The sequence below is a fragment of the Cavia porcellus genome, unplaced genomic scaffold (assembly GCF_034190915.1).
Source record: "Cavia porcellus strain 051 isolate PalLab524CR breed Dunkin Hartley unplaced genomic scaffold, mCavPor4.1 scaffold_25, whole genome shotgun sequence".
Lineage (NCBI taxonomy): Eukaryota > Metazoa > Chordata > Mammalia > Rodentia > Caviidae > Cavia > Cavia porcellus.
Genome location: NW_026947508.1, coordinates 51632949 through 51655451, shown reverse-complemented (window position 1 = coordinate 51655451; position 22503 = coordinate 51632949). Strand labels below are relative to the sequence as shown.

Sequence of the window (22503 nt, the reverse complement as noted above, 5' to 3'; positions counted from 1 at the left end):
AACCTTGTGTAATGGTATATAAACACCAGTAATTTCATCACAATGTAAAAACTTGACTGTTCAACCCCCTCACACCTTGGTTTGGTGCTTCACACGCACAGAGAAAATATCCCAAGTTTGCCTACCCCAGCCACCACACCAGTGAAATCAGAAAAATACATTAGTTTTTGTTTATCACTACCCAAGTCGTAACTGTAGATATGCACACTTGAATTTATTTCCTCTATGAAACCCTTGAGGGCAGAGAGCCAAAGAAAATATGCATTACTGTACTCTCTTCTTTAGCAAAGGATCTGGTCCAGGCTACAGTGGGCTTTGAAAAGTGTATTTTTGAGTGTAAAAACAATTTGATGAAAAGTTCAGACTGGTACAAAGTTCAGAGTAGCAGATGCATACAGACTGAGAAATTGTTCGTTTGGTGGGCTAAGGAGTTTGAACTTAATCTTGTAGTAAGGGAATGAACAGATGAACAAAGTGACTTAAATTTCACTGTTTGCCACAGTTAATCCACAAAATCAATGCAACTACATAATCCAGCCAGTTGTATGAGGTCCCCAAGGTAATTAGTTTCATGGCACTCTGCCAGGTAGAATCTAATTTTCCCTCCTCACACATTTCTAGCATTCCTGGAAACAGGCGAAATAGAAAATGAGTACTCTGAATGTTTTATTTTTAAAAAATCAAAACGGTTTTACTTATAAAAAAAAGTTCACAAAATATGTTGCTCTTAGTTGAATCTGGGATGTTTCATTGTCAGTGACAGTGATGTGAATGGGTATCATGAGGTCAGTAAAATGCTCAAAGGGTTTTGGGAAAAGTGTTCAGAGAAAATATGGGCACTGGCCTCTAGCGCAGACATGCGTTTGTGTAGTCATGCTAAGAAATGCTGGTGACATTTGCACCCTCCAGCGTCGGGAACCATCAACCTGTGTATCCTGGCGCCCCTGCTGCCCCATGATTAATATCTAAGTTTTCCTAGTAGGGGCCCGGTGGAGCATGATTTCCATCACTGCCCTCTATACTAGCGAGCACTCTCTAACTATCCATTGCTCAAGAGCCAAGCAGGGCACCTTCTCCAGCGCCCACATGGGGAGTCCCAAGTCAAATCCTGTCCTGAATGGCGGAGACCAAGCTTCAAAGGCAGCTGTGCCCTCGGTCCTCTGGTCAGTCTTGGAGCACAATGTTGGCCTCTTGTATCTGCCTGGCTGTCATTGTGTTCAGCAGAATCATCAGTGCTGATCACATGATCTTGGTGTGCTTCCTCTCTTGTCTTAAATTCAGTGTGTCCCACATGGTGTCCTGAGTCTGTTTATTAGTCTGTTTTGTATTGATACAATTTTACAAAATAGGTACACTTTCAGTGGCTGGAGCATCCAAATAACATGGCACTGGCAACTAGAAAGGACTCCCAGGCTGACACAATGTGGCAGAGGCAGGGAGGGGGAAGCGGCTGTCTGCAGTCAAGATCAAGTGTGTGGTGACCAAAAAAAAAAAAAAAAAAGTGATAATTTTTTTGATAACAAAAAAAAAAAAAAGTGTGTGGTGACCTCATTTTGTAACAGCTGCTCTCATAACAGCTAGTTCACCCCTTAGAGTGGCCTTACTCCCTCCAGATGATGTCCATTCCATGACCTAACAACCTTCTCCTGGGCTGTCCCTTGTAAAGGTTCTACCATCTCATTGCCAGACTGCTGGGCCCAGGGTTTCAGCGCACGGACCTCAAGGGACACACCCAAGTTGCATCTAGGCCACTATACCATCCCCCCTGCCTATGGCTAGAGACAAATGCATGTCCATACTTTACAGACCACACACAACAGAAGGAAACTGCACATCACACACAAACACACAGCCACGTAGTATGTGCAGAGACATCCACACAAGCAGAGTTATAATTCCCGTATCTGCCAACAGAGGATGAATGCAGCCTGGGAATCAGCAGCGACTCTGCCTTTCCGCCCCTGCCAGAGCCACATCATGGTTCACCATTTTCCACCCCCAACCTTCTCCCGTGAAGACTTACCATGCTGTGAGGAAGGAATGAGAATTATGGGACAGAGGGCCTCATCATTTCAGTCATGCTCACCAGGATAGAGAAAAATGGTAAAATCTCAAGACTTTAGCACTATAGATGTTTCCTTCCTACTCAGGCATGGTCTTGGAGGATATTCCCTACACACAGCTGAAAATAACATCCAAGAGGAAATGCTTCTAATCGAACTAGAAAAATAAGGAAACTAGAAAAAAGAAAAACATAATGACAGCCCAATATTAAGGAAGAGTCTCTGTCTTTTCTGGTGGGGGACAGAAAAGACAGCTGCCTATGGACTCCACATCCACATTAGGGTCTATTCCCAGCAGAGCGCGGGCTAATTCTGCTCCATGGGATTGTGCAGGATTGTAGAAACTCAGCTACCTGAGGCTGCACCCTCCTCCTCAGCAGCTTCCAAGGTCTGCAGCCCAAGGACAAACCGGAAAAGGAGAGGTGTAGAATTTCACTTGGGAAGCTGTTTTGTGGGCCAGGCATAAAGTGATACGGTCGCTGCCCCCTGTATTTCATATACCGACTTTGGTCACAAGGCTGTATATAATTGCGAGGAGAGGTAGGAAATGTAGAGCCTAAAGGAAGGCGTGTGGGGTACCCATATGTTGTTATTCTCGTTGCTGGGGGGGCCCCACACCCCTAAAGCCTAGTGTGTTTTTTCACCTCTCAATCTTGATTCTGCTGCCCGCTCTCTAGGAAGTGCTTCATGTCTGCCGTGTGACTTGCTGAGTCCTCCTAAACCCTGGCCAGCCAGCTCTAACCCTAACCACACACAGACACGACGGACGCCCAGACTTCACAATGTCACTGCACAGTACTTAGCGCCTCACCCCTCAGCAGGCCACCAGCCACGTCTTCCTCTTGATACCCAGTCACCTGGCACCACACTTGACACATAGTAGACACTCAGTAAATGATGGGTGAAGCTTTATCTCCACACACCTGCATTTGAAACCAAGGAATTTATTGCTTGGAGGGCTTGTGAGATTTGCCCAGGAGGTAAGGCATGAATGGGAGAAGTGAGATGCTAATCTAAGTCTTTCTGGTTCCCCACACATTTCAGACTGCACCACACTCCCTTCAGTGGGGCAGCAGAACTGGGAAGTAAGTTGCATTTCACAGAGGAATGTTTTCTTCTTTTAAATAATAGGTGCTTTTACAGAACTGAGGAAAGCTATGGACTACTGACATTTTCCTCAGTAAAAACCAGGTGCCCCTGGTCCTCCATACATGCCCCAGATTCTGAAAGTGGCATTAGAGCATATTATTGGTGGCTATGGCTGCAGACACATAAAACCATAAAGCCTTTAATCCGCACTCTCCCAGTATCCTCTGTGGGCCAACAGGGCTCTCCTCTGTCAGGTGATTCTGAGTATAGGTTCCTCCATTGTAAGATGTTACCTCCATTTCCAAATCACCAGCATGAAAAAAGAGAGACAGAAACACAGCGGCCAACAGCCAGCATTCACACGACATCAGAACAAACCATCAGGCAGGGGAGTAAAGACCCCATGCCTGCACTACAAGGTTAAAATTTCAGGAGACCTTGTGGAACCAAAACCCCCAGCCAAGTCAATTGAGAAAGCTTTCTTGCCTAATGGCATTAGCGTATACAACTGAAACAAGTCACACTGAGCCAGGTGTCACATTTTCAGGGCGGAGGGAACACCAAGTACAAGCATCTGGAGAAGAGCACACAATTCATTCAGTAACCACCCTTGCTGAGGCATGCAGGCTCTGCTGAAATCCTGCAGTGGAGGACATCTATGCAAAACCTTTTTGGTAAGGATTTGGCTTCTCTTAAGTGCAGGCAGACATAGAGAAGGCCAGGATATTTCTTGGAACTCAAGGTTCTGCTTGATTAGAAATGATTAACTACCTCAGTCAACTGTGTCAAAGTTCAGGGCCACTGCACACTTCGGGACAGCTGGCACACACACGATGGTCTAGCAGCAGAGTTTGGGATTTGTTCTTTGGAGCACAGTGAATGGGAGGGGACTTCGGCTCTGCATCCCCTTTCACTCTTCCTTTTTGGGGTCCCACCCATCCTGGCTACTTTGGCAGACACAGCAGGGTAAGGAGAACGTGAGTCTAGAATTTAGGGATGCTCCAGTGTGGATCAAGACCAAGGTTAAGGAATCCACGTTCTATACATTCAGACCTTAAAACCCCTTATGGAGCTGGTGTTCATGAGTTATAACACCCATAATACAAATGTGAAAACAGAGGCTCAGAGAATTTATATGACTTCTTGAAAGACAGCATCCTTTCCCTGACATGTCCCATGTCACCTCTGCCTTCAGAGCTCCTCACCTACCCCCATGATACCAACAGCACCTGGACCAACATCCATCATGAGTCAGCTTTCCATGGGCGCAGGTCCCCTTTGTGATGCCAGGTCAGGGATGACTTTGTTATTCCGCAGTGCCAGAAAGGGCTTGTTAGAGCCTCCGTCCCTTGTGTATCACCATTGTGTTTTCCCAGTGCCACTGTCACACCACAGGCCTGTGCTTCTCCCCACAGGCAGGTGGCGCTCTCGCCTGGTTGGAACCAGGACCCAGCCTGTGAAGAGTGAAAACCGAACCATACTTGGTAATAGCAAGCATAGGCATTTCTAGAGGTTTTCAGGACAATATCTGCGTGGATTATGCCATCTCGAAGGCACTTTCTGGTGATAGTTTCCTTGAAGACAGTTTGATGCTGAGACTAATCTGCAAAGTATGGAGGACCATAAACAGCTGAGGTGGGCACCATCACCCAAGCTCCAGTCAAGCAAGCTTGACTAGGAGACATGAATGCTGCCTGCCTTAGCTGTGGCCTTGAGAGGGGGAGAAGTGACAGGCGGTGGACAGTGTTTACTGTGCTCCTTTCAGAGTGACTGCCAGTGCGGGTCCTTACTTTCCAAAGCTAATATTAGACATCAGTGCCATCCCTACCCGTACCGATCGTCTTTTCCACTTCACCTGACCTGGTCAGGGAAACTGCCTCTATTTCCCTAAATATAATGAAATTATATATGTTTTTTGTATTTTTATGGTGTGTATTTATGTAAAATTTCATGTTCAGTGTCTCATGCTTCTTCCAGCTCTTAAGTGATGGGTCACCACAGCCCGCCCATCTCAATATGAAGAGACAGCATCATAGACAATCAGCGAACTATTAGTTCCTTGTCGAGAGAGCACACTGTATGTCTGGGATGTTTTGAATGTTGAGATTCATGTAACTTTTACACTAACCCTGTGAAGTAAATAAGATTATTATTCTTGCTTTACAGATATGGAGTCAGTCCCAGAGAGGGTCAATAATTTGCTGGGAGCCACATGGCTAATGAATTAAAGTAGGATTTGAAGTCAGGGCAGTGGGCTCTGGAGCCTTTTCAAAATTACACAGCTAACAAGAGGCAAAACTGGGATTCCGACCTGGGCCTTTCTGAACCCAAACCCCGAGTACTGCTTAGAACAGCACATTTGTCAGCACACTGTGCTGTGTGCTTCTCTCACACAAACTTACCTCCATTAGGTTGCAGGTGAGGAAACCGAGGCACAGAGATATCCTGCCTGTGGCCCCAAATCAAAGGACAGCAGAGCCACGGTCCTCCCTGACTCCCCAACTGCCCAGCCCCTCTGCTGCCAACCTGGGCCTGGTCTCCAAGAACACAAGCAAGCTTGCTAAAGAGTCTGCCACCCCCCATCACTGGCTGGCAGCACATCAGGGCTCCATCCCCTGCCTGTGCGAAGTCCATAGGGATTCAGGCACTGGTGGCCTCCTGTTTGCTTTGCTGGGCTGTTTGCTTTGTGGGTACAGAAGCCAATAGCCACACTACTGTGCAGACTTCTCGGGGGCCCTGGAGCGGCCCTGGGCCTCCTGTCATACTGAGAGAATGAGGATGGGGGTATGGACTGGGAGGGCGCTGGCAGAAGTGTTTCTCCTCAGCGTCGCCCTGGGCTGCCTCAGTTTACCTGGCTCCAGGTAAGTGCTGGTTACAAATGAACCCCTGATCAATCATGTGGCAAGGAGCAGACGGCCACGTAACTCTGGCTGGCTCTGTGGCATGGCGACGGGAAAGAGATGTCTCTTGAAACTACCTTCAGTGATTGTGGAGCCAAGTGACTGGCTTCAACCAACAAATCTCGAGGAAGAGGCAAGCTTAAATGTGTTCTGTCAAGCTGGAAGACGCACATATTTGTTCTGTGTTCAAAACAAAGCTTAGGTCTGACTCTCTATGCAATACAAATTTTATTGTGTGGGGGTGAAAAAGAGCCAATTCATATGAATGGTTTTAATATGTGAGAGTGATCTGCTACCCTTGCCCAGCAGCTCCAGCCTGGGTTCTCTGGGTCTCTCCCGCCCCTCCCCCTCCTCCTCCTCCCTCTCCTCTTCCTCCTCTTTGCCCCCCTCCCTCCCCTCCTCTTCCTCCTCATCCTCTTCCCTTCCTTCCCCTTCCTTCTCCTTCTTCTCCTCCCCCTCGTCTTCTTCCCCTTCTCCCATCCCCCTTCCTCTTCTTTCTCTTCCTCCCCCTCTGTTCTTCGTTCCTTTCTTTCTTTTTCTTTCTTTCTTTTCTTTCTTTCTTTCTTCCTTCCTTCCTTCCTTCCATCCTTCCTTTCATTCTCCTCCTTCTCCATCTTCTTCCTCCCTTTCTCTTCCCTATCACCAAATGTTCACTGCTGACTTATTTTGTCATTTTAAGTCCCCATTAATAAGTTGCAAAATAAGCTAAAGAGCATACCTCAGTGGGGGCTCAGAGTTGGACTGCAGTGACGCTCTGGTGGTTGGCTGCTAGGGGCTTCCTGGTGAGCGAGATGCAGCTGTGCTCAGGTGCCCCTTGTGAGCGCCCCCTAGGGAAGAGAGACTGTCAGTGCAGTTCCCCACACTTGGCGCAGATCTCCCGGAGCGCAGACAGCCTCTCAGTGTGGTAGGTGCCAAGGGGCTGATGGGCTCACTCTCCACTGAGTTCCACTGAGTGTTTAGCCCCTGGTGGCCACTGCCGCCCCGAGACCAGGACTGTGATTCTTGACTACTTCACTATTAGAATTATCAAGACTGCAGTTGACTGCCAAGGCCTTCACCGTGTGTGTTACACATGCGCAGAGAAGCAAATAGGAGCCAAGGAAGGGAGGGCGTGAGCAGACCACAGCATTCTACTGTAGCGCTGTGCCCCTACCAGGTGGGCGCTGCAGAGCCGTGATGAGAAAGACTCAGCTCTGTCTCGAGGAGGAGGCTGGCATGTGAGCACGTTTTCCATGGACTGCTACAGGAGACACTGCAGGGCCCACAGTAAACAGGGGAGGGAGGGCCCAGCCCCGCCAGGCCTGAGGTCTAGAAAGGGGTGAAGGCAGAGGCATGGGAGGATGACAGAGCCGACTGGTTTTTCCCAGGGTGCTAGCTTTATTTCAGTAGCCTTGAGTCCAGGCCAGTAGGAGCTACAAGGGATATGGTGGAGCAGTCAACAGGAGATGGGCCACGTGCAGTGGTGGAGGATACCAGCGCGGGTCACGGGCCGGAACCGTGTCCTCTAGGCAATGTGGGATTGATTATTATCGATAGACACATGGTGCCCCCTCTCCCACATTAGCTCCTTCTCCACGGCTGGTCAAGGGTGGTGCCAGTGTTGACAGTCAAATAAAGGAAACTGAAGCTCAGAGACACTCATGTGACATGCAGCAGAAGATAGGTTCCAATGCCATTTCTTTTTGGGTGGGTGGAGTGGTAATCTGAGGCCCTGTGTTCTGGTGCTTCACTAATGCATTTTCCCCTTTCCTGGATGATGTCCCTGGCTTCCTGGACCTCCATGTAGATTCTCTGTCTCTGCTGTCTGGAGAGGTTGCTTTAAATTTCATGTCTGCAACAGCAAATGACAAAGAGAAGAGAAATCGAAAACCTGCCACCCAGACACTGCTGGATTCTAACACCGTAGAAGGCTGCTATTTGCAAAAGGGATGCAGCTGCCTAACAAATTGTGTGTGACAAGAAATTCGTTGTGTCAGGGCATTTCTAGAGAAAGCCAAAATATACCGATGCACCCCGTCTATATAAGCTGATGGCTGGAAATTTACTGCTGACCTCACCCTGCTGTACTCGATGAATCCATCTTTATTTTGGTCAGAGATGCCTGTTAGAAAGTGGGGGGAAGACCCAGGCCCAGTAAAATAAGTCACCCTGCTGATGGCAGCATCCCCTGCAATCCAGGACAGGCACTTTCCTGCCAGCCCCTCTGTGGAGAAGCACACATCCAAGGCCTTGCTGGGGGTGTTCTGTACCACTATTTGTAATTACAAAATATTGGGGAAAATAAATGTCCTTCAAACAGAGGAAGAAGGATCAGTTAAATGCAATGTATATCTTGGCATAGAAATCCAGATTTTAAAAAATGATAAAGGTCTCATTATGTGTCAACGTGGAGAGGCCTCAGAAATGCTGTGCTGACTGGCAGAAGCAAGTTGCAAAATAAAAGGCATGATGTGGGGCAAGCACAGGAGCTACGTTATGTATAAGAGGGTTTTTAATTAAAAAGGCAGAGCAAGTGTGCTCAAAGATTCACGGTGGGCAATGGGGCATGAGTGTGTGGTATGCATTATCTTATGCTATTTTTCTTTTACTTCTCTAAGCATGCTTAATTTGCATAATTAAAAACATATAAAGAATGTTTAATGACAGCAGTCAAGCATGTTGATCAAACTGTCCGAATGTCCAGGTTTGTTTCTACACACACTTAAAAGGATTAAAGGCTCCCCTCATCGCTTACCAACGCCCCCTCTGAGGAGTCCTTTATGTGGCTCATGCTATTCCCAGGAGTTAAAGGTGCATTTCGATGCCAGCCTTCCTTCTGGAGTTGCATTTGCAGCCCTAATAAACTGCACTCATCTTATCCAATGTAATTTACAGACACTCCTTATTCAGCTGATTACTTATTATATTGCCATCTCTATAATGAAAATTGGGTGCAAAAATGAGAGATCTGGTAATTATAACTTTTTTTACTAAGTTCTTTCTATAACTGATCATCTTCCCCATTAACAGGCTTCAAATCTCAGAAAAGAAAACAATTGTGACTCTTAATAGTTGATGTATTATTTACCCACTCGGTCTCCGCCGTAGTCTGGAGTTTGACTGATCATTGCAAAAAACACAATGCAAGCATTTTAAAGTCAAAACAGGAAGAGAGTACCCTGCAGAGCTGTCAAATACATACTTGGGAGAAGCCAAATCACAGACAATATTGTTTTGTCAAACCTGGGTAAATTAGTAGATGGAGCCCGTTCTGAGGCCCCCGTGGGTGTGCAGTATTCTGCCTCCAGTAACCGCTTTACGATTTCCACCTGTGGTTTCCAGTAACGTCTTTGACCTTTCTTTAAAGATCCAGCTTTACTAGGCCATTGATTTTTGCTGGTCTCTGGGGCAGGCATTTCACTGTGGTTAATATTATCCCTTTTTTAGGACTTTTGCCAAGTGAGGATGTATTGTTAATGACCTTGTCTGGAGTGACATCCTATGTATTTGAGCTGGTGAAAACTCTGTGATGCTCTCCCTAATGACTCAATCTGGGATACAGGATTAGGGTAGCCTTAGGAAGACTGGATGGATCACTGCAGCGGACCCTGGTCCTGTCCCCTTCCACCTGGTGTGGGCAGGGAACCGGGCACGAGCTCTGGAGTCAAACAGATCTCTGCTCAAAGCCCAGGGCTGCTGCATAGCACATGGTGACTGTGGGCACACCTCTGTCTCTCTGGGCCACTTCCCACATCTGCTCAGGCGCCCATTGTCCATGGTTGCCCTCTGGCACTGCTGTGAGGCTCAGATGTGGTGGCATGGATAAAATGCAAAGCACAGTACTGGACACGCACATCACAGACAGTCAGCAAGTCATTCCTCTTCACGTCTCCTTTCCACACTTGAAGAGAAACACACATTACAGTCTCACCGTGCAGTCACTTGTGTGGAAGAAGCAAACAACACACTCATCGTGGTACAGATAGGGAAACTGAGGTTCAGACAGAGTAAATAACACACTCACTCATTTACTCATGAACAACTGCTTGTCAAGGCCAGTGGCACTGCCTTAACTTTAGACATGTGTCGCTTGACTGCTCCGCATATAGGACTCGTCTGCCATCTCCATACCACACCCACTCATCTCAATGAACTCTCCCTGCCCTGTTATGGGTGTCTGTGATGGCTCCATCTATCCTGGGCTGGGGAGGGTTGCTGTTCCTCTAGGGCTTATGCATGTTCTGCTTCTCCTCTCAAGAATGGCCTCCCACTCTGGGGCTGCTTTGTGAGATCAGATCTGAGTTTCTAGCACAAATCTCGCTTACCAACCTATGTACAGATAAGTGCACGTTCTATGGGCAGCTGAGCTCAGCATGCCTCGCCGTCTTGCTCAACAGAGCTTCTCCTTTGCCTGTGTTCCTGTGCACTCATGCATGCCTCTTTCTAACACCCCTCCATCCTGTCCAGGCACCCGCCTCTTGAGCACGTCTCTGTCTCTCCCACTGGTCCCTGTTCCTGGTCATTGCTCAGGGGCACTCCTGTACCAGCCTCACACCCACTGCCCTGCGGCCCAGGGCTCCTGACCCCTACCCAGCCTGCTCTTGTCCTCTAGCCTGGCTTTACCACGGGGACTACATGCTTCAAAATCTAACTGCTGCGGAAAATCTCACAGCACTAAGCTGGGAGTTGTGTTTGTCTTTTGGTGCTCTAAGCCTAACTGTGCATTCTGAAGTCAGAGCTGTGCCTTACATTTCTGTGTGCCCTGTGTAGCCATTTGTTGTCAGCAAGTATTACAGACCATCTAGTTCAAAACTCGCCTTTTCCACCGGATAAAACGGAGCCCAGAGATGGGGAGTGAATTACTGTGAATGATACTTCTAGTTGTATTCCCTGCACATCTATAGCACTTTAAACTTTGTAACATAATTAACTGTACTCTATGATTTGTAATCCCAGAAATAGCCTTGTGAAGTAAGTGTGATTAGCCGCATCATACAAGTTGAAAAATCTAAGATCATTCAGCTACTCTGGACTGTTTTCAATACTCCTTTGGCCACAGCTAGCTATATGCTGGGCACTTACTGGATGGTCAATAAATATTCACTGGATGAATTAACCTGTACTGGAATGATAAACTAATAACCTTGCATGAGTGAGCAAGCAAGTATTTATCGGGTGGATGGACAAATGGTTGGAAGGGCATGGGATTCCTTTCTGCTACTTGATTCTCTTCTTTCATGATGACATTTTAGAGGTGAAAAACCAGTTTTCCTTGAGTCAAGTGCAGTCAACAAGAGCAGACAAGCGCGGAGTGTGGACATTGCCCTGATGCCCATTGACTGTGAACAGTCCAGCTGGATTTCCTGGACTGCATGCGATTCCTGTCAGAAGAAAAGGGTAAGAACCCAGGCCCTCGGAGAGTGCCAGGCTTCCAGGAGCCCTGGTCCTCAGCGAGGTGAGCTGGGGCGTTGAGGAAGTCCCTGCTGCACAGTGGGCTTCAGTGAATCCTGGCCAGTTAGCCGAGAGGTCGTTACCCTCTGAGCTTTCAAACGGCACTCACGCCCTCTCCTTGGCCGTTCAGGGTTGTCACACACACCTCTCCTTGAGCTTCTTAGTAGGCTTCCTGCTTCTGCCCTGCTCTTCCTACCCATCCCTTATCATGCAGCCCAGGGAACCTGTCACAGGCTGTTTGGCCCGCCTGTCTCTTGTTAAAGCCATTCAAGGTCTGCTCTCTCCTGAGCACCAGGCCAGACTCCGCATCTTCAAGAACTGTCCCCACTGCGGCACCTCGCGCTCTCCTGCCCTCCCAGCTTTCACTCTCCCTGAGCCTTTGACCCTGCTGTGCTCTCAGCCAGCTCTGCCCTCTCCTGCTTCCTTCTCTGGCTGCTTTCCAGCATTTGAAATTCTACTCAAGACCTCTTGTTTGGAGAAGCCTTTTCTGATGCCCTCCAGTTAGATAAAACGAATCACTCCCTGTCACCCTGTAGCCTGGCCTTTACCACATCATGGTGTTAAACATGTAGAGATGTATTCTGCATTTTAAGCACGCAAGCCTATTTCCAGCACACAAAATGTGCCTCATGAATATTGCAGTTTGAGCTCATTCTGTTTTCAGACTTCTCAGTAAAGGAGGCAGGATGATTGTTACATATTCTGCTAGAAAGATTGATAACCAGAACTCAGAGCAGATGAGTGACTTCTTGAGGCCCCTGAGCAAGTGCAAACCTTCAACTCAAGTCACCTGTTCCTTGTCTACTCTTCTATTGATAAAAACCTGGCAGTTCCTGGATGTTTGTCCTTGGGCCTCCCTTGTCAGGGGAGAGCTAGCCCATAGTTCCAACTCTGAGAGCCAGGGCTATGTCCAGGGAAAGAGAATAGCTGGTGTTTCCCTGCTTAGTAGGAAACCTGACGTGTCATGGCTCAGACTCTAAAGAGGATGTGGAAGTAGGCCCAGGACAATTACACAGTTAATTGGATCAATGGCAAGAGCCAAGCAGGATCATCCAGTTCCCAGAGTAGGTTTTCTTGCTGAAGTTATCAACATTGATCCAATTATCTGGATAATTGCTTCGTCTGCCTCATAAACTGGAAAGACTCAACATAAGGCAGCCTGCCCTCTCCTCGCCCCAAGGTTGCTGCTGTGACTCCCTCAGCCAGACAGCATCCCTGTCTGCAAGGTCACTGGCTGGGCTTCAAGGACACCTCTTCAACCTGACCAGAGATGATGCCCCTCCAGCATTTCACACCGCCAAACCCACTTTGTCTTGGGAGTCCCCACCAGGCTCTGGCAGTGTGTGTGTGTGTGTGTGTGTGTGTGTGTGTGTGTGTGTGTGTGATCTTATTTTATTTGTATTCTAATTGAAATGTAATGTTTGTACTTATTTCTGGAGAATAGCATTATAGATAACTTGATGAAAGTGTATAATGGATATCAGAGTAATTAGCATCTCTGCCTCCTCAGACATGATTTTTCCATATGTTGAGATGTTAGCAACCTGCACAGGCTTCTTCCCCAGCTCCTTCAAACTGTGTAATTGTCTCTGGCAGTTCTGCCATTGTGCTGCAGAGCGTTAGAACCTGTCTTCCACCTCCAACAGTGTTTGGTTCTCCTTCTCTACCCCCTTTCTGTCCCTCCACTTTCCTGACCCCTGTGCCCTCTACTCCCTTCCCTGCTTCTATGTATTAGCTTCCACGTATGATTCAGAAGATGCACTGTCGTCCTGTCTCTGTCTTACTTCACTTAATGTGACGTCTTCCCATCCCATCCACGTTGCAATGAATGAAAGGATTTCATTAATCGTATTGCTAAGTCATATTCCATTGCTGTTTGCACTGCCTTTTTGTCGTCTGTTCGTTTTCTTTGAGACATGGGTCTTGCTCTGTAGTTCAGGCTGCCTGGAGCGCTGGGACTACAGGCCTGTGCCACCATGCCCAGCACACCACATTGTTTACTCTATGCATCTGATGACAGACATTTTGGTTCATTCAGTGTCCTCACTGAGGTGAATAATGCTATAATGCGCATGGCATGCAGGTTTTTTCCTTGACATAGTGATTTCGTTCCCTTTGGATAGACATGTCCCCAGACTGCTGGATTGTATGCTGGTCATGCTTCCTGGTTTTTGAGGAGCCTCCTCCCTGTTTTTCAGTGTGCATTCCCCTGCATCTTTGCCATTTGTATACCATCAGTGGGGAAATATCTGCACACATTATTGGCCCATTTAAAAATCAGATTACTTGGGGGATTGTTGCTGTTGAGTTGCTTGAGTTCCTTACATATTCAGGATATTAATCCCTTGTGAAATGAGTAATTTACAAATACTTTCTGTTTCATAGTTTGTCTTTAATACTGTTGAGTGTTTCCTTTGTGGTGCAGAAGCTTTTTAGTGTTATGATATAATCCCATTTGTGTGTGTGTTTCTTTTTATAATCCCATTTGTTTTCCTCTTGTTTCCTGTGCTTCTGAGGTCTTAACTGCACCCCTCCCATCCTTCTACATCGATATCTCTGAAGTGTCTTACTTGTAGTTCTGGGTCTTATATTTATGGCCTTGATTCACTGGGGTGAAGGGTGTTCAGTTTCATCTTTCCCATGTGTGTATCCAGTTTCCCAGGACCATTTATGGACGAGTTTGTCCTTTTTCCTATGTATGTCTTGGTACTTTTGTTGAAAAGTGGTTGGCTGTAAGTATGTGGATTAATTTCTGTATTTTCTATTCTGTCCTTTCGGTTTGTGTGTGTGGGAGTTATGATTATCCAGGCTGTTTTGGTTACTAAAGTTTTATAGTATGTTTTGTAGTTAAAAATTCATGTAGAGTAATGTCTCTGGCTTTGTTCTTTTGTTTTCCAGCATAAATTGAACCTAGGGCCTGGTGCATGCTAAGCAAGTCCTGTGCCATTTAGCTATGTCTCTGGCCCTTTTAAATTTTCTTTTCTCACTAGGTGTCCAGACTGGCATTGAGCTTGCAATTCTTCTTCCCCATCCACTTCACCCAATTTAACTTCGTTCTTTTTAGCTCAGGATTGCTTTGCCCAGTCTGGGTTTTCTGTAGTTCCATATAAATTCTATGCTTGTTTGTTTTCCAGTTCTGTGAAGAATGCTGTTGACATTTTGAGGGGGATTATGTTGAATCTGTAAATTGCTTTTGGAAGAATGGACATTTTAACAATATTAACTTTTATTATTCATATTATTATTATATACATGCAGTGATTTATGTCCTCTTATAATTTTCAGTTTGTGTGTGTATCCTTTAATAATTTTTATTATAGAGATTTTAATTAATTTATTTATTTGGCATTTATTTCTAGGCATTTTTATGGCTATTATGAATTTGATTTTTAAATTTTCTTTTTCACTAATTACTGATTTTTATGCAAACTGTTACTGATTTTTGTATGGTGATTTTGTATCGTACAACTTCACCGATTTTTTGTATCAGTTTCACCAGATTTTTGGTAGAGTTTTCAGAATTTATTAAAAAATAAGAGCATGTTATCTTCCATTAGAGTTAGTTTGATTTTTTTCCTTTCAGGTCTAGATACCTCTCAGATTTCCACTGTATAATTACTAAGTGCTCTGTTTAATCCTTCCAGTGCCACTCTGTACAGGAGTGGTGGATCTGGACATCTGTTTTGTTCCGGATATTAGAAGAAATACTTGGAGCTTTTCCTAGTGTAGGTTTACTATATATGGCCTTTATTGTGTTTAGGTTTTCACAACATAGCTTGTTAAGAGTTTTGCAGAACTTAGTGCTGTCCTGACTCTGCCTTCCAAGAACAATGGCCCTGTGGAGCCAAAGGAGCGTGGGCAGATCGTTGCCTAGGATCTTTAGACTTACACCTATGGAGGCCAGCTAAGTGATAACTGTGCTTTTGTTAGTGCATCGTCCTGCAGCCATTCTTCTATCCTTTGTGCACTGAAATCTTGACCACAACTAAAATTTGGAAGCTGCCCACATTTTCTCACTTCTTTCTTGGTATCCCTGCTTCCTTTGTCCCCACTCTCCGTCTTGCAGTCTTTTCTCTAGCCATGATGAAATCCTTTGTGTTCTTCTGTGTGTCACTCAACTTTGACCCAGCCGCCTCCTCCACCAGGTTGCTCCTCTCTGCCATCCTTACCATTTTCCACATCTGCCTTATTTCTGCTCAGTTGCTGGGTTTCCCATCCCAGCGTGGTTGTCACTCCTCCTGAAAGCCTCTCGCAGCCAGCTGAGCTTGCACAGAGCTCACAGAGCATGCTGCACGGTCCTTGTCATATGCCTGTCACACTGTGTGGCCACTGCCTGTGCCCACCACCTGAGGTAGGCTAGAGGACAACATTATGCTTTAAAACCAAGCAACAAGCAGGCAAACACAAATAACTCTACCTTTTCAACATAGGGGAGTACAATCTATGTTTTTTGGAATAAATATAAAGGGAAAAATATTAACAACTAAAAATTACTAATATAAAAGAAAAACTACGAGAAACTGAGTGTCTACTATGTGCCAGACAAACACAATGAGGCTGAGGTTGCACATATGTAATTTAATTTCCCAAAGTGTACATTTAGGGAATCTATTATCCCCAGTTTACAGGGTGTAGATTGAGATTTGCAAAGTTCACACCACTAGCTGAATATCTCGTAACTAGAAAGTATCAGTCAGTTGTGACTCCTAGGCACACACTTTTTCATATCTAATATGCAGATGCCTTAAGAAACAAATGAGAATATATAAAACAACCCATTGGAGTTATTAAGCCCAGAGATAATGTACCTTTTACTGTTGAACTGATTGCATAAGTTTGCCTGCTAACTTTTGATTACAAAGCCCGTACCTTTTCCTCATTCGGCAACTCGACAGATCACTGTAAATGCAGGGGTGAAAAACAAGGTCTCTGCTCTCAGAGAGCTCCCAAGCAAGTGAGGAAATATCAAGCAAACAGCCAATCACAACACAGACCCCCAGTTGTACATAATGGGGGAGCTGTGGGCTGGAGAGCAGCCCTCAGACCTTTCTGTGCTCTCTGGAGCCCTCAGCTGCCCAGCGCCCATGTACATACAGCCCTCAGTGGCTAAGGTTGCGGCAGCCCCACACCTGGCTCACCCTAGTCCTCTCCGTTGCAGTATAGACACAGATACTTGCTCAAGCCCTCTCAGTTCCATGGGGAACCATGTACCGACTCTGACAAGGAAGTGGAAGACTGCATCCCCAGCAGACCATGCAGAAGTCAAGTGCGATGTGAAGGCTTCCTGTGTGCACAGACAGGTAGGTGGGCATCAGAGTTGGGGGGGGTGAGGGCTTTCACATGAGACAGAAGCACATGAAGACCGAGGGACAAGCCACCAGTAGTGCTCATCAGGGTCATGGAACAGGTCAGGGGCTCCTCACATGTTCATGAAGTTTCTGCAGCATAGGAACATTATTAGCCCCTTCCTGCAACCTATTTAACTGAGACTCGGGCAGGTTACTTATCCAAGATCATGTAACAGGTACATGGAAGAAGAGCACTTAGAAACTTCAGCATCCCATTTATGTACACTGACATCAAAGTATATGCTCTCAGGATCAAAATTCCTAGGTCAGGGCTTACTTTGACTTTGTAATCTAGGAAGAAGCACCTGACTGTCTGCATTTTGGTTCCGTTGATTTTTAATCCAGAGTGATGTTAACACATTACGAATTTGTTATAAACTTCAGGTGATGTCATAGGTCTTTGTAAACTGTGAACTGTGTCAGCTCTCTAAGAGCCCAAGGGTCCACCATTCTGTTTAACTGGATGACTGAATCACTTTATCCCTGAAAAGTATCTGATATTGTCCCTATCATTCACATTTCTGCATCACCAAGTTCAGAGTAACCTTAATGCATGATATAGCTTTATTATCAGAAAAGAAGGAAAAAAGACAGATTGTCACAAGAGAGGAAGGAGAACACAAAGGAATAATTATTCACCGAGGAACCAAGTAAACAGCTATCTTTCCAGTTCATCCATTCAGCCAGTCTAAGTGGGTATGTGCCTCTCTGTTTCTCAAAATCTCTGCTCAAAACTGAGTTTACTTTGACTAAATTACCTAGATGGGAATTGGAGCTCTCCACATTCACTGCACCCATGTGGATTTGCTTCAAGACCTTTCGAAAAAGAGATAGGGGTTCATAGAGCAGTTTCTAGGGTTATTGTAAAAGCAAAATCCCATCCAATAAATCTGAGAGACTTTTTTACAGTGTATCCATGGACTCATAATGGCCATTGCTCCATGCTTCTGGCCAAAGTCGTAATGGTTATTCATGCAAGCTTTAGTTTAAATGTCTTATAAGAAACATCCGAAGACCAGATCATTATTTTTCCATTGTTAAAATCCTTGAGAACACTGCTTTAAAATGACTGATACATTGAGGGAGACAGGGCTACTCAATGTATGGACTTTATCCCCCACCAATTTACAAATAAGGACATCAAGTCAGTGGGAAAAAAAGCATAGGGGAGGGCAAAAGTGCCATCAGTAAATTTTCACAGTCCCATCAGCCATGCTGCTGAAGGCAGTGTGATCACACAGTTCCAGGTTCCAATCTCATCTGCCTACAAATGATAACTAGCAATGCACACTTCACCCACAAACACAGGAGTAGCGCAAGCCTTACTATGAACCAGTACTATTTTATCCATTCATTCACGTTCTCTGTAACATTATGAAACAGGCACGATTGGCTCCCCATTCCCAGAGGAAAAGATTGAGGCAGGGAGGTTTGGTGATGCATGCAGAGGCTTCAGCCAGTGCTGTTACTGGATCCACCAAATGCTCCTCTTTCCAGTCCCAGCAACAGAAGCTCCATGTCCCCTGCCTGGACACTTGGCCCTTGCCTCTCAGGCTCTTTCCTTTGCTCCCCACTTCCTCTTCCTTAACGGTTCCAAATAATCTCTCCCTTGTGCTTTTAGGAATAAAATGCTAGCTTCTCATGGAGGGATGTGGCAAGGGGGGAATAAACTGTTAGTGCCACTATAACTCTGCTCTGATACATGAGGATTAATCCAACCCGCACGAAAGGCTAGCAGTCCATCTGGCACCTAGTGGTGCTTCAGCTATGATACACTCTCTCTCAAGAGCCTCGTGACCCAGCAGTTCTCTTTCTTCACCCTAGGGAGGTGTATAAACCGTAGACTTCTTTGCAATGGGGACAATGACTGTGGAGACCAGTCCGATGAGGCAAACTGTAGAAGAGTTTATAAAAAATGCCAACATGAAATGGAGCAGTACTGGGCAATTGACCATCTGGCCAGTGGGTAAGCTACCACGTTCATGCTGTGTGGATGGGAAGGAATGAAATGAGATGGAATTCTGGAGAGCAGAGCAGGAGTGAACTGCTCTGTTCCTTTTCTGGTAAAAAGAGCTGCAGTGTGAGTGGGTTCCCCTCACTACCTCTGGGGACAGTTCCAACTGGCCCCAGAAGCATATCCCTTACTGACCTGGGTCACAGGACCGCTGGCTGTGGACCCCGAGATAGAGCTGTGCGAGGAAACCATAGAGGCTGCTCCAGGTCTGGGATGACTCTTTACCCTTAACAGCACTGGTGATGCAGTGCCAGGTGCTTACAAAGCACATGCCCCAGAAGTCTGTTGACAACCTGCCCTTGTGCCCCACTGCAGGCTATGAGTGTGGCTGCTGCCATCCTCTGGCTGTGTGACCTCTGAGCTCACTTAGCTATTCAGGCTCTCAGTTTCCCTATCTGGGAGGGAGGAATCATAATGACTACCTCATAAAGTGACTCTGAGGAAACTCTTCTACCCCTGTGTAAAGAGGCTGCATCCCTAAGTGGATAGCAGAGGCTCCTAAGTGGTTAAGGGAAGATGGACTTCCAAGACACATCTGTAATCAGTCTGTGTTTTGACCTGCTGGAGCTGAGTTGATGAGGTCAGAGGATCAAGGTTAGAAGGCACCAAATTGGCCTGGCATCCATCCTACTTTCAGTCTATTTCTGCAGCTTTTCAGCCTGCAGGTAAAGGAGTGTAACCCTCCTCTACTCACAGGCACCAAAAATCATTATTGCAAACTGGGCATGGTATTGCAAACCTGTAACTCCAGCACCCTGGGAGACTGGAGCAAGAGAATCGCATGTTGGAGCCCAGCCTGGGCAGCTTAACGACCTAGAGAGAACTTGTTTCAAAACAAATAAAAAAGGAGCTGGGGATGGCTGTGGAAAGGCCTTGAATTCAACCCCCAGTACTGTGAAAAAAAATCATCATTATTAAGTTATGCAGCCTGGGAGATTCAGTGATCCTGAATGAACTTCAGCTCTGCTCTAACCAAACAGCAGATCTGAGAGAGAAACTCTACATGGTTAGGAGGGCTTTCTCAGAACCACCTCACAAGCTAGTCATTGGATCCTCCCTCCACAGAGGGAAACTGAGGGCCTGGTATCTAAGTGAGCTCAGAGGTCAGACAGCCAGAGGATGGCAGCAGCTGCGCTGTGGGTGCAGCCTGCCGTGCGGCACAAGTAGACCCTGAGGAGGCACTACCCCTGGAAGGAGCAGGAGGGCTGAGGAAAACAGTCAGCGAGGGCCAGGGTGTCCAGGTGAGTCAACAGTGGGTGGAGGTGAGGCTGCAAAGCTGCAAAGCCGGGGCCAGACACCAAGGCCGTGTGTGGGGGGCCACAGGGATTCTGCTCTCACTCAGCGAGGGCTGAGGCCCAGAGTCCTAACCATTTCCCATGGCTGTGTCTGCCTCACAGGATAAACTTGTTCACCAACAGTTTGGAGGGTCCGGTTCTGGATCACAGGCACTATGCTGGGGGGTGCTCTCCTCACTACATCCTGAACACGAGGTTCAGGAAGCCGTACAATGTGGAAAGCTACACCCCACAGGTAAGGGGCAGCCAGGAGCCACTGTGGCACAGGGAGGGCATTGATGAGGACCTGCAGCCTCCTACGAAGTGACTTTGGACACATCACTCTTCTCTTGGAATTTCCTGTTGCCTTGTGTACTGAGGGTGGTCCATTCCCCTGTGCTGAGGAGGACGTGCTCTCAGCAGTGACAGCAGGAGTTGTGGTAGCAGGAGGGGCACCAACAGTAACATCAATGGCCACTCTGGAGACAGGAGCGCAGCTTAGGGTTTGGGGCCATCCACTGCTACCTATGCAACCTCATGTGCTCTTCAGCTTCTGCTTCTCTATCTTTAAGTTGGGGGCAAAAAGGTTCTACCCAAGGGAAACATCATTAGTGGGCTTAGCACAGCTCCTGGTTTAATGGTGAGTCCTCCGTCCAAGCTAACTCTTCTGGTTACCATTATTGCCAGGTACCTGCCTACCAAACCAGGCATTGTTAGAAGCATTCAGCTATAAAATGTAGCGCTGATGTCAGCCCATGCAGTGAGTCATGCACAAGCTTAGAAGCACGTCTCTCAGAGTGCGATTTAGCAGAGACTGGGTTCCTGTGTCACACACACATTTGCCACCAGATAAGGCTCCAGTTGTACTTTAGGCTAAGCTCCTTTCCCAGTCCTTACCTGTAAATGAGGTGGTTGGACTACACAGTCCTGATGGCAATCTCTGGGTCCAACATGCATAGCTCTCAAGGTTGGGCACTACCTCCCTCCACCTTGATCTCTCCCTGTCCTGGAAGCCCCCATGGTTATTGGCCAATAAAAGCACAAAAGCAGCATGGGGACCAGGTACATTTTCTATGAGGCGCCCGACTCACCTCTACAGCCTCTAATGTCAGAGGAACTGTGCCTCCTCTGGGTTGAAGTGTTCTGATCTAGGCTCAGGCTTCCCTCACGCTTACCCATCCAACCCTCATGCAGTTCCAGAATGACAGCATAGGCCTCAGCTGTTGGGTCATGGTTGCATAAGCTCCCATGCCAGAGCAAATAATTAAGACCCCAGTGACCTCTCACAACCCCTATGGATTCTGCTCACTCTTACATCTTCTGATTCAATCACAAAAACACCACTGTGCCTCCTCGAACATATCCTACTCTTTCTGACTTCCCTGGCTCTGTGGAATCCAAACTCAGAATACCCCTAGCATTTCCACCAGCAGAAATCCAAGTCAAGAATGGATGTCCAAGCCCTACTACAGCACTGAGTAGGTCCATCTCCCCTACTGGCTCAGGAGCCCTGATTTTCCTGTGTCTAGAGCTTCTACTCCAGCCCTAGCACACAGTAAGAATACAGTGGATGTCTGTGGAATTGGTTTGAGTCAAAAGAAATGAAAAGCATTTTATCTTCTCTTTCTTCAGACACAAGGCAAATATGAATTCACACTGAAAGAATATGAGTCATACACAGATTTCGAACTCAATGTCACAGAGAAAGCAACTAGCAAGTCTAGCTTCAGCTTTGGTTTTAAAATACCAACTGTATTTGAACTTGGCATCAATATGGAAACTGATCAAGGCAAGAATTATATTAGTAGAATCAAACAATTCACTGATACCGTAAGTAAGCTTTTGTTGCTTTTACACTTATGTGTATTCTTTTGAACTTTCATGCCCACAAATATGTCTGTACTTCATATTACTCCCAGCACTAACACTGATGACATTTCTGTTGTCCTGAAAATCTTTCCATTAAAAAATAGCTTGGCTTTTTATTACATTACTTTTTAGAGAGGCCAAACAAAGATGACCTTCCATAATCATTTCTGCTGTTTCTTAGGAAGCACTTCTCTTTATTTGTGAATAAGCTTAAGGTGTCAGAACAAAACATCTAGGGAGATTTTTTTGACCTACTACAATCTGACTTCTGTCCCAGACACATGTCTGGAATGTCACCCATGACCTCTCTGACTTCTCAGAGCATTCGGTGAGTTGCACAATTCTTCCCTCTCTTCTGATTTGTTTCTGCTCCTCCATCAATTTCCTTCCTGAGCCAGTGTCCATGCCATTCTTATTTTGTCACTGTCATCTTTCCTTCTTACTCTACCATCATCCTGTGCCTCTTCTACTTGCCTGTCCCTGCAGAGGCCAGCCATGAGTCATCAGTGCTGCTTC

The 22503-nt window shown here is 46.4% G+C and overlaps 1 protein-coding gene and 1 long non-coding RNA gene across 2 annotated transcripts in view; one reads left to right on the top strand and one right to left on the bottom strand.

Annotated features, from left to right (window-relative positions):
• Positions 1–22503, bottom strand: part of LOC134473085 (uncharacterized) — a 54586-nt gene that overhangs the window by 19763 nt on the left and 12320 nt on the right. The window contains exon 2 of the long non-coding RNA XR_010043202.1: positions 6771–6879. This is a non-coding gene — a long non-coding RNA (uncharacterized LOC134473085). The remainder of the gene's footprint in view (positions 1–6770; positions 6880–22503) is intronic.
• C8b (complement C8 beta chain) overlaps positions 5811–22503 on the top strand; it is a 35068-nt gene continuing 18375 nt past the window's right edge. The window contains exons 1-6 of the mRNA XM_013146241.3: positions 5811–6013; positions 11284–11428; positions 16641–16782; positions 18655–18796; positions 20242–20374; positions 21751–21948. Coding sequence (XP_013001695.1) covers positions 5925–6013; positions 11284–11428; positions 16641–16782; positions 18655–18796; positions 20242–20374; positions 21751–21948 — 849 coding nt within the window. The 5' untranslated portion in view covers positions 5811–5924. The remainder of the gene's footprint in view (positions 6014–11283; positions 11429–16640; positions 16783–18654; positions 18797–20241; positions 20375–21750; positions 21949–22503) is intronic.